Genomic DNA, 11969 nt, shown 5'->3' with positions numbered 1-11969 from the left:
CGGTCGAGATGCGACCAAAAAAACCAAGCCCTGGCTTTCTGCGACCACATTGAACGCAACCATCCAAGGAAATCCTCGAAACCATATTGGATCGAATACCTATCCGGTAGCAGACCCCAAGACGCCGGTGAGGCCGGAGGCCAGCACCTGTCTGTCGCCGCCTGACGAGGTCGAATTTTCACGAAAGAAAAACCGGTTTTTAGGGTTTCTCTCAGGGAAGAGAGAAAACGATTGCAAGAAAAAAGTTATTGGGACTTCATTTGCTCATGCAACAACATTCTTTACGACTTTTTTTCTTGCAAATTTCGTACCTTACTCCCCTTTTTATTTTTATTTTTTTACAAAAAGTGTTAGCTAATGAGCAAGGCCATTCCTGTAATTTGAAATGAGCAGACTTTTTAACCCTTTGCAAGTTTGCATTCAATAATTTGTATTGAGCAGTTGGGCATGGGCCTCGTACGGCTTTATAGTGACAACTCGTGAATGGCAGGGTCCAATAGGGAGAAAGTTTCTGCTCAGCCCCCCTTTGAATGACAATTATACGTTACTACCCCCCACCCACATTACTACCACTACCACTCAATTTTTTTATTTTAATATTTTCTTAATTATAATCTATAGTTCTATACTATTATTATTTTTGAATAAATCTATACTATTATTAAGAGAAGAGGGTTTGTTAACAAAAAAAAAAATTTGACAAAAATGATCGTAGAAGATTAATTGAGAATTAATTAAATTAAAAGGACAATGATGACATTTATAAAATCTATTTCTATTAAAAAATTAAACAAAAAAAAGAATCTATAACCCACTTTTCTCTCCAATTATCTTTTGTCTGCAATAACCATTTTCTTTTTTTATTTTCTGAAGAAAAAAAAAAAATATATATATATATATATACACACACACACTTGTCTGCATGTGTGAAGAAAGGGAGAGGATCCTCTCCTCAGCTAAGTTATCACCTGAGCTACCTAAGTTTTAGAGGAGATGGTGACACGTGGTCAGTATTAGATCCAATGGTCTACAACAAACCTGGCTTTTCTTTTTCTATTTTTTTATTTCTCACTACTGTTATTCAAGGCCTTGGAAGCCTTCTGGGTTCCATCTATTGATAGCAATGATAAATCCAGTGCCAACATTTGAAGGTACAAGTGTACCGTCATCCACCCAACCCTTGAAAACGTTTCCAAAGCCTCCCTCACAAAGTAATCCGTCTGGCCAAAAATTCTTATGGCAGTCTTCGACTCTTTGAAACTGAAAATTCTTGAATTGGATGTCTCCAAAACTTGGCCCTCAATATGTGACTCATCCATCCTTCAACTTGCTGCTTCCGAAAATCGACTTCTTCCTCCCCTTTTGCTTGCGCTTGAAACTCTATTCCTGGTTTGATCCTTGACTTCCCTAAAGAATGACACAGAGTATGCAGAGAAGAGAGAAACCCCTCTCCGAGAAAATGATCAATACAAACAGGTCTCACAACAATCACAGCTTTCATCCCCATTCTCTCAAATTTACAAGCAAAGCACAAAAATAACCCCAAATTCCAACATGGGCATGGTATTTGAAAAAAATTGCAGTAGAAGCCCCGAATTACCAAGTCCTTAGATCCACAACCAGAGACTGTGGGTTTACTATGCCGGCCAATTACATAGCCGCTTTAGGCAATCCCTAGAACACCAAGCCTAAGAAGATAGCCATGATTGCTCCAATCATAAGCCAACAGAGCTCAGTTGAGAAGATCCCCATGACAGCTCTATTTGTGACAAAAGAAGCCGGAGATGCGAAGACAGTGACAATGTTACACCCCATATCTGAGATACCCTTTTTACTGAGTTGCATGAAATTCCTTATGGTTACCGTTCGCGGTTATAATTTTAACGTTTAGGGGGTGGTTAAAAAATTGACTTTTTATGAGTTAATAATTTGAGAAAATTTCCTTCATGAAAGTTGTAGAGGGCGTTAAACCGAGCGCGTGCATATGTGGTACGTAAAAATCGGAGTTCGTATGCAAAAGTTATGAGTGAATTACGAAAATTACTGTTCATGGTAAAATTTGAATATATATGGAAAGTTACCCGGGTAGGTTTCCAAAACCGGAAACCCACCCCTCTTTCTCTCTCCTCTCCCCCGATTCTTCTCCCTTTCCCTTCGGGTTCTCCTCTTCCCCTTCGATTCTTCACTTTCCGGCCATCATCCGGCGTGCAACCGGTCACCACAGGGGCGCCTCAACCTGCTCTTGACACTAGTGACCTAGGATTTTGGAGTTTTGGCCGTGAAAGTCCGGATCGAAGCAAGGTTTGCTCCAGTTGCAGTTTTGAGATTTTGCCGATTTCCGGCCATTCGGGCCACCTCCGGCCACCAGATTCACATCGAAGGTTTGGTTTTTGATGGAGATTATTTCCCCTAAGGTAGTTCATTCCAATTTGCATTGTAGAGGTCGAATTGACAATTTTTTCATTTCTAGGGTTCTTGAAGTTTCGGGGCTTTCCTTCACCGGCTTGATTCGACAACTTCGAGGTAAAATTGGATGATGTTGTAGTTGGGAAAATTGTTGGGCCTGTTGTGTAGATGCTAGTGCCGGAATTTGGTGGTCATCGGAGGAAGTGGTTGCCGGCGTGGTGGTGCGTAGAGCTGTGTTTTAATTGCAGTTTTAATCCCATATACCCTATAACGATTGTAGAATGTAATGTATGAAGTTTGGTGGAAATTGGAGGAATTACGAATTGAGTTTAATTGATTAATTATTGATTTTCGCGAGTTCGATCGCCGAATTCCTTTCGGTTCCACTTTAGATATTACATCGATGAAAGATTAATGTTGGAGTATTAAGGATGGATGTTGTAGAGGGTTGAGGAGTCGGATGTTAGGAAGGGGGATGTTTTGAATTTCCAATTATAAGTATCGTAAAGTTAAAGTTCGGTCCTGTGAATTATATATATTTATGATTGTTATTCGTACAGGACGAGAGGAGTCTCCATACGAGGAGAATCACGAGCAACGTCAGGATTGACCGCATATTGTGAGTGGACCTTTGATTTTAATTGATGCATGCAAATTAAATTCCGCAAGTTTTAAGTTATTGATTTATCAACTTAATTATCGAGCATTTTACTTTGGTTTGGATTATTGAATGTTTTATTGGTTTGAACTTTTGAATTAAGATTCGTTATGCTCGATTTGAGGATTTTGATTTATGCGGATTCGGAAATTTATACTATTGATTTTATATTTATATTCAGCTCTTTGAGCTTTTTATGAGATTTACGAAATAAGAATTCGAGGAAGCAAAACTTTATACTTCTTTATACCCTACTTATATTGGAACTTGAGATGATCTTGGCGTGCGGGGTCACGTCTTTATACACTTGGATTCTTATTTCGTGAGATATGTGGGGAAACTATACAGATTTATTGGCTTTCGACGATCTTCTTCCTCACCATACGCGGGTCATGTGCTCAGGTCTCCTCCTCACTTACTTTGTGTTTGTGAGTGGCAGTTGAGGTAGCTTTCTCCTCCTCACGTGGGTGGTAGTCGAGGTGATATTCTCCTCCTCGCACAATCTATGTGTGAGTGGTAGTGGAGGTTATTAGTTCTCCTCCTCGTACAATCTATGTGTGAGTGGCAGTCGAGGGTAGGTAGAGCCTGAGGGGCTCCATTCCCGTATGGTGAACCCATTTTTCCCCATATTCTTTTGTTGTTGTTCTTGACTAGCGGGGCTAGTTGGGTTTTCTTATTTATTGCATGCATCGGGAGTTTTATGGATATAAATGTGGAAAAGTATAAAACTCTTTTTCTTTCAATTATTTATTTTTGTCCACTCACGCTAACGTTTTTATATACTTTTCCCTGGGCCCTTCGGTTTCAAATGCCCAGATTGTAGTATTGTTGCTCGGTGTACGAGTGTGAGCCATAGTGACCGCACCTGCTTCCGCCATCACCTTCTGTAGGTTACCTGTTTAACCTACTGCACTCCTTGTCTATTTATATTCCTAGAATGCTCTGATTACTAAGGGATATGTGACCCAAACTTGTATGAATTATATTTAAGGTCGATGACCTAACTTTGGTGATTGTAGTAACTTTTACCTTTTGGAGTTTATGTATGATGTTATTAACTTTGAGATGGGTTTGGTTGAATTTGGGAGCAGGGTGGCTCCAGGAGTTATGGTTGGATGATTAGAAGTGAATTTTGGTTTTCCGTAGGATTTTGGGTTATCCATTTTTAAGGGAGGTTATGCCGAAATTTTTGGTAAATCTCCTTTAAAGGTGGGTCCCGCAGGGCCACTTCGGATTCCAGGGTGGAATTCGGGGTGGGTCTTGTCAGACAATGCAATAATGCGAAGCCGGGTAAAGAGAAGATGAAAAGAGGTGAGAGAGAATGTTTTAAGTTTTCAAAGAACAGATGAGATGAGAGAGACGGTGTTGAGGGTCTCAATTCGAGAGAAAAAGTTGCAGACAAGGGTAAGATTGGAAAGAATGAAATAATGAAGTATTTGTAGACCATTGGATCTGTACTAGCCATGTGTCACCATCTCCTCTAAAGCTTAGGTAGCTCAGGTGAGAACTTAGCTTAGGAGAGGATCCTTTCCCATGGAGAAAAGCTAGTTATATTATATACACTGTCGACAACTTCATACTAAGCTTACCTATACTGATTGACTCATTCTCACAAAACCAGTAATAAATAATCCAAGTTTTAATTCAATTTTAAAAAGTGTTTAAAAATTAACATTTTTCATACAATCATTTACAATATTTCCAATATTAATCCTTATCTGAGCACTTTGACAAACAAGACTAGGTCTTGTGTGCAACACTAAATTCAAATTGAGGAATGCTAGCTACCTTCCCCTTCTACCTTTCCCTTTCAACCTTCCCCACTCAACAAATGACACGTGGATTCCACAACCACTTTAAACTCAATATTTATTACATTGAATAACTAATTCTATTTTTTTCATGTTTGCCCTTCTAATAAATGTCTCACATTTTTTTTCTTTCGATATTTTACTTTGACTTTGTAGGATGTTGAATTTATTTTGCATTTATTTTTTCTTCACTAATTTGGCATTTTTTTAATTGTTATTTTGAGAATCTGGGTTGTGGTTTTTTTCTTTCTGGGTTCATCTAGGTCAAACTTCCTTACAGGGAAGATAGGTTTCTCTCACATCTTTCTTTATTTCTTTCTATTTCTCTAGCTTCCATTATGAAATCCATTCCCCTTTTTTAATCTTCATCCAATCAAATCTTTCTTTCTCTCTTTCTATTTCTCTAGCATCCACTATGAAATTCATTCCCATTTTTTAATCTTCGTTAAATTTCATTTCTTTGGTGGCGGAAATATCTTTTGCAAACTATGGGCTGAATGTAAAATATGAACAAGATCAACAACGAATTGTTTTTAAAAAATTGAAAAGAAAAAAGAACTAAACTAAACTCAGAAAAGAATAGAAGGATCAAGCAAAAGTGCAAAATCAAACCAGATAAATATTTCAACAAAAGACAAATTAAAAACTCTGATTATGAAATGGAGATCTAAAAACAAAATTGATAGGAAACTGAAGAAAATTAAGAGAGAGGGAGAGAACAAAACAATTTGGGGCGCAATTTGCGAGTTTAATATATATATATATATATATATATATATATATTTTATGGAAATTTTATTGTGAGTTGGTACTAGAGATTCTTTGGAAAAACAAAAATTATCGATTCATATTTTATAAACTCAGAAAAGGAAACAAAAAACCCAGGGAAAAGTTATAAATGCAAAAAAATATATAAAAATATTGTAAAGGGTAGACATGGAAAAAATAGAATTAGTTATTCAATGTAATAAATATTGAGTTTAAAGTGGTAGTGGAATCCACGTGTCATTTGTTGAGTGGGGAAGGTTGAAAGGAAAAAGTAAAAGGGGTAGCTACCTAGCATTCCTCATTCAAATTTAGATAGAGAATGATAATTACAAATTGATCCAAAAGATGATTTATCTGCCATCACGTTGTACAATGTGCACATAGTTGATTGTAACTCATCTTCAAAACACTATTGAAGAAAGTTCTAATGAATTATGTACTAACAAATAGAAAGTTGTCAATCGTTTTTTTTTTTTTTTTCAAAAAGATGATCAAATGATTTCACTCATACCTCATGGTGACTCGAACCTATGACTTCGTCATTAGGTAGTGGGTGCTCTAATCACTGAGCTAACACCACTTCGTCCAATCGTTTGATTTTTCAAGTTTTGAAAATTCACATGTCCTAAACTAGATGTATTGAATGGTTAAAAGACGTTAGTAGTCATTGTCAAACACATTAATTGTTTTTTGGCTTAGTACGCGTAACTTCCCCATCAAAAGAATTTGACCGTCAATAATTTCCCCCCAATTTTACTGACCGTAATTAACACTTTCTCTTTTCGTTTTGCTTTACCTTCCAATATGAGGTTACTTTTCGTTTTTTCTTTTTCCTAACTCCAAAGCCGTTCGGTAAACTTTAAGGGCCCCAATTAATATCCCAGAGTAAAGCGTCGTCTCATATTTCTAGGGTTAGGTTTTGTTCTGAAATTGAGCAGACAAATTTACAGAGCCGAGTTGTCCCAAAATGGCCGAATTTAGGGTTTACAACTCGATGACGCAGCAGAAGGAGGTCTTCAAGCCCAACGTTCCCGGCGAGGTCAGTATGTACGTCTGCGGCGTCACCGCCTACGATTTCAGCCACATCGGCCACGCCCGCGCCGCCGTCAACTTTGATGTCCTCTTCAGGTAGAATACACAAGCTCAATTTCATCAAATTTGTGTTTCTCCGATCAATTATGCTTCGAATATATATATGTGTGATCGTCCTTACTTGGAATATATATGATGAATTGAATAACTAGTTAACAGTGACATTCAAACTGAACAGATACTTAACGGAGCTGGGTTATAAGGTCACATACGTGAGGAACTTTACCGATGTTGATGACAAGGTGAGATTTGTGAACTAATTGCTGATTTGAACTACATTCTTTATTTTCTGCACTTCTCTTATATATATATATATATATACTTGCTTTATAGGAAGTTATATTTATTGTTTTGAGAATGATACTATAAATGTGGACAAGAAGTCGAAATCGAAACGGTAACCGTGCTAGCTGCGTAATAATCTAGAAAATTAGAAGAAGAATGTAGTCATTGAATTCTATAAAGACAGAATCCTCATGAAATTAGTTAAACGGTAGTTCTCTTTATCTGCCAATTGGTTTGGAAATTTGAAGTATCTCGCATGCCTGGCTGTTGTCATTTGTTGGTCCGAGTGAGTTACGCTCCTAGCTCATCAACTGAACTTTTGATATATAAAGTTTCTCACTCTAGTCATCTTGTGTTTTCCATGTCACGGTGTTTATTTAAAAACAATTGAATCCGGAATATGAATTCTGAACTATTTTGAGTTCATTCTGTCTTCATATTGCTTTAAACTAGCTGTTGTGATTAACGTTGAAACAGGTTTAAATTTGTTTGAATGAGTTTTAATTTAGGCGACTTATAACGTGAAGATCATTTAGCTTGCTCGGTGGCAGATGATGCAAGTCTTGTGACACATTTTTGTCCTATATATTATAGTTTTATATGATAGAGTATGTCCTGTAACTTATGTAATTTTATTATTTGAATTTTTTTTTTTACATTGATTACCTATTGCCTGATTTTTCTTCTTTTTTATTTTAGTATACTTAAAAATGCTGATGCAGAGGTTGCTAATGTCTGGAAATTTCAGATAATTAATAAAGCAAATGAGATTGGGGAAGATCCATTAAGTGTAAGTAATCGTTTTTGCCAAGAATATCTCAATGACATGGGAGATCTCCAATGCCTCACTCCAACCTATCAGCCGCGTGTTTCTGATCACATGGAACAGATAATAGATATGATAAAACAGGTTCTCTGCCAACTTTTGCTTCACTTTTTTTTTTTAGTTTGGAATCTCTTTCCTATTCTCTTTGATTCATCTTTGTTATTTTTTCTTTACTTGAACTGGAATGTCATTCTAAATAGTTGTTTTTATCATGTAGATCATCAACAATGACTATGCCTACGTAGTTGATGGAGATGTATTCTTTGCTGTTGAGAAATTCCCAAATTATGGGCAGTTATCTGGACAAAAGTTGGAACATATTAGGGCGGGTGAACGAGTTTCTGTTGATTCAAGAAAACGCAATCCTGCAGACTTTGCATTGTGGAAGGTCTGAAACCTGCACAGGTTACTTCGTTGTTAGAGTTCTTATTAATATTTTCTCAAACTTCTGACATATCAAAATATTTTCAGTCTGCAAAGCCTGGAGAGCCAAGTTGGGACAGCCCTTGGGGACTAGGAAGGCCGGGGTGGCACATAGAATGCAGTGCCATGAGTGCTCATTATCTTACGTTCAAGTTTGATATTCATGGTGGTGGTATTGACTTGATTTTTCCACATCATGAAAATGAGATTGCTCAAAGTGGTGCTGCATACCAGGAGGGCTGTGTCAGTTATTGGTTGCACAACGGTCATGTTACTAATAATAATGAGAAAATGTCAAAATCATTGGGAAACTTTTTTACAATTCGTGAGGTAAACTGATACTTTTTTTCCAATCTCGCTAAAATGTATCTTAGAGCTTCTACATATTGCTGTCTTGTATCATAATTATATGCAAAATCCATTTTGTTGCAGATTACTGAACGGTATCATCCCCTGTCTTTGAGATACTTCTTGTTAAGTGCACACTATAGAACTCCTCTCAATTATAGTGTCTCCCAGCTGGAAGGTGCATCGGATGCAGTGTATTACATATATAATGTATGACCTCATGACCCTTTTCTAAATTTGAATAATATTTATTTGGAAGTTTGTTCCTCAGTCCTCAGCTAGTCAATGGGCTGGCATGCACTTTCTATAATTTTTTTATTGTTATTATTTCGATATAACTCTGTTGTGTGAATTGTAGTGGATGATGCACCAGACACACTTAGAACTTACTTTACCCTTGTGTTGAAACTGCTTTTCTGTGTTGATATTCCTTTGTCCGAGTTGATGTTAGTCCCTAGATCATTAGGCTTGTTTTGTTTTGATGTCTGGAAACTGCTGTTTGTTTAATGTTGTCTAGTGTTTTTGGCAAAATATCTACACGACACTTCAAGTACTTAACAGTGCCTCATATTTGCTAGGACAGAAGCAAAGACAATCTCAAAAATGAATTTGTGTTGACACTTATAAATGAATCTTATGTACAATCTCTGGTATCTTTTGGCCTCTTTGTGATTGTTAGACTTTACAAGAATGTGAGGATGCTTTATCTCCATTTCAAGATGGGGCCCTAAAGGAAGGTGCAGAACAAAATGGTAGAACAGTTAGAATTACTCAAGAAGCTGAAGTATTGATCAGTAAGTTAAAGAAGGAATTTGAGGCTAAAATGTCTGATGACTTGAACTCTGCAAACATATTGACCGGTGCTTTTCAAGATGCCTTGAGATTTATAAACACATCTTTGAAACCACTCAAGGTAAACATTTGTTACTAGTTCCAGAATGCCTCACTATCTTTTGTATATTCTCTCTACCCCCTTCTATGTGTGTGTGTGTGTAATAATAGATGGCACTTTATTTTCTACTTTCCAGAAGAAGCATCCGAAGCAACAGCAGTTATACAAGTCACTAGTTGAAACAGTGAAAGCTGTTAAAAAAGTTCTTGACATTTTGGGTTTGCTATCCTCCCTTACATACTCTGAGGTGATATTTCTTGTCCCCTGTTTTTTATATGTATGAAGATGAATGCTCTTTAGTTCAAGTTATGAACAAAAAGGTTTTGCTATGGACAGGTAGTGCAGCAATTGAAGGCTAAGGCGTTGAAGAGGGCTGGACTTTCTGAAGATGACGTGCTGCGTACAATTGCAGACAGGACATTAGCAAGGAAAAACAAGGATTATGCAAAAAGCGATCAGATCAGAGTCGAAATGGAGGAAAAGGGTATTCAAATCATGGATGTGGGCAATGAGAGTATCTGGAGACCTCGTGTCCCCAAAGAACCAGAACAAAATTAGGAATCCTCATCCTTTGCATTGCAGTTTTGTATCACTTTTATTGTTGAAATCAGATTATAATAGTGGATATCTTTCATATTCATCGCCTTGTAAAGTGCAAGTTTACTGTCTGCACATGATGTATACTGAGAATTGCAATTGTGAGAATCTGAGACTAGATTATCACAAAAGGAATTGTACTCGTAAGAGTGGAGGGAGGCACAATACGAAAAAGGTCGTTTCAGATTCAGGATGTGTACAATAAACACTTGATCTTGGCGGGAGGCCGAAATGAATTGGCTTGAGGGGACTTGAACATTTGTTTGGAAGCAGCAATAGTGGACTCTCCTTCAGCTAGGCTTTGCCTTGATGCAACGACTCACAGAGCCTCTTAGTCTAGCTAGTTAGCCATGTTGGGAACTTTAGTAAGACAACAGTTTATTCAAGTTCAGGTGTTTGCATGATATAGTATTGTGAGATTATGACATGGAAATGTTTTAATGAAAAGTAATGTAAGTTTAGCACTTGACACAAAACATGTTAAATGTCTTAAATCTTGTCTACACATTTTTATTAAAATTTCTCTTATGCCATAACTTCATGGATGAAACATGATTTTTAAGAGAGCTGTTTTAAGTGACAGTCGCAAATATCTCAATCTGATTCATATCAATGATTTTTTCAGTTGCAAATATCTCAGTCTGATTTTTTTCAATGATTTTTTCAGTTTTTCTAATTTGAAAAATTGTAAAAAAAATTTTTTGAGATTTTTGAGTTATGTTAGTTCTAAAATTGTTTAAAAATCATGATTTAGAGGTAGAAATTTTTTGATGAGATACTAAAAACATACAATTTTGGCCAGAAAACTATACTCAGTTTTGGGTGGGAAGTCATGGTCTAGATTTTTTATATTTTTTTTCCAAGTTCTGGGGTTAGTTCCCATGGAGTTGAAAAGGCATACCGAAAGATGTTGTGTGCTTAGCCTCACTTGAAGATGGACCGTTAGTCTCGCTTGCATGGACATGGGCGCCGTTAGCCTCACTAGATCAACATCGATCATTGTTGGCCTCAGTAGACATGCTTACCATTAGGCTCACTAGACACGGGCATCATAGCCTTGTTTGCATTGGCGTGAGCACACCCAACTTTGGCCTCTCTGTCTAACCTCACTTGCCTTGCCCACATGTCTACCCTCCCTTCACATCCCCACCCTTACTCTCAATTACGTTTTTGAAAAGATAAAGAAGAAAAGTTCATCACCGGGACCAAACTAGGCCTAGGCATTTTAGCCTTGACGGTTTGGGCCGAGCTTTGAGAGGAAAAATAGACAAAAAAACAAAGTCCGTACTGTTTGAGTTTTAATGGGCTGTTCCTGGGCCTTGTTATCCATAAGCCCAAAAGCCCGAAGAAAAGCTCGATTCAAGTTAAGACTCTTTCAGTCAACATTTAACTCTTAGCTGTTAACACTCAACACAACCCTTGAACCTCGAGTCCCCGACCCTTTCTCAGTTTCTCACTCTTTTTAGAAGGGTTTGGATTTCCTTAGGAGTGATAAGAAGGGTTTCTAGTTTCCCTTCGAAGCTCGAACCTAAATTTCAAAGCCCTCAATCGATTTTCCAAAGCTTGAAGCCCTCAATCGATTTCCAGATTTTGAATTCAAAGCACTAATTTCCAGAAACCCAGGAGCAATCCCCTTTGGCCTTCTTCACTAACTCGAAACCCAACAGCAATTTCAGTTTTCCATTTCGAAACCTCAATCCTAAGGTGGAACCCGAAGCCTCTCTTCATCAGTTTGGCAATGGAACCCGAAGATGCCATTTGTGGGAATGAGATGGTGGTGGCTTCTAGCCAGTCTGAGGGCGGTGATGATAGTGAGCCGATAGGTGGTGCAACAAGCATGAAAAGAAAGAGAGCTTTGAAGTT

At 37.4% G+C, this 11969-nt stretch overlaps 1 protein-coding gene across 1 annotated transcript; it reads left to right on the top strand.

The window, feature by feature from the left end:
* Positions 1-6522: 6522 nt before the first annotated feature.
* On the top strand, positions 6523-10570 carry LOC112197962 (cysteine--tRNA ligase 2, cytoplasmic). Its single transcript, XM_024338947.2, has 9 exons — positions 6523-6771; positions 6914-6977; positions 7769-7930; positions 8064-8234; positions 8318-8599; positions 8702-8827; positions 9297-9530; positions 9646-9756; positions 9846-10570. The coding sequence occupies exons 1-9, from the start codon at positions 6611-6613 to the stop codon at positions 10065-10067; spliced, it is 1533 nt and encodes a 510-aa protein (XP_024194715.1). The 5' UTR covers positions 6523-6610; the 3' UTR covers positions 10068-10570.
* Positions 10571-11969: the final 1399 nt, after the last annotated feature.

Source organism: Rosa chinensis, chromosome 4, assembly GCF_002994745.2.
Source record: "Rosa chinensis cultivar Old Blush chromosome 4, RchiOBHm-V2, whole genome shotgun sequence".
NCBI classification, from domain to species: Eukaryota; Viridiplantae; Streptophyta; class Magnoliopsida; order Rosales; family Rosaceae; genus Rosa; species Rosa chinensis.
The sequence above is the reverse complement of the archived record's forward strand: the minus strand, read 5'-3'. Positions and strand labels throughout refer to the sequence as shown.

Coding starts and splice junctions, on each gene's coding strand:
- LOC112197962 (XM_024338947.2), top strand. CDS start 6,611: ATGGCCGAATTTAGGGTTTACAACTCGATGACGCAGCAGAAGGAGGTC. Junction 7,931..8,063: donor TAATAGATATGATAAAACAG/GTTCTCTGCCAA, acceptor TTTATCATGTAG/ATCATCAACAATGACTATGC. Junction 8,828..9,296: donor CAGTGTATTACATATATAAT/GTATGACCTCAT, acceptor TGTGATTGTTAG/ACTTTACAAGAATGTGAGGA.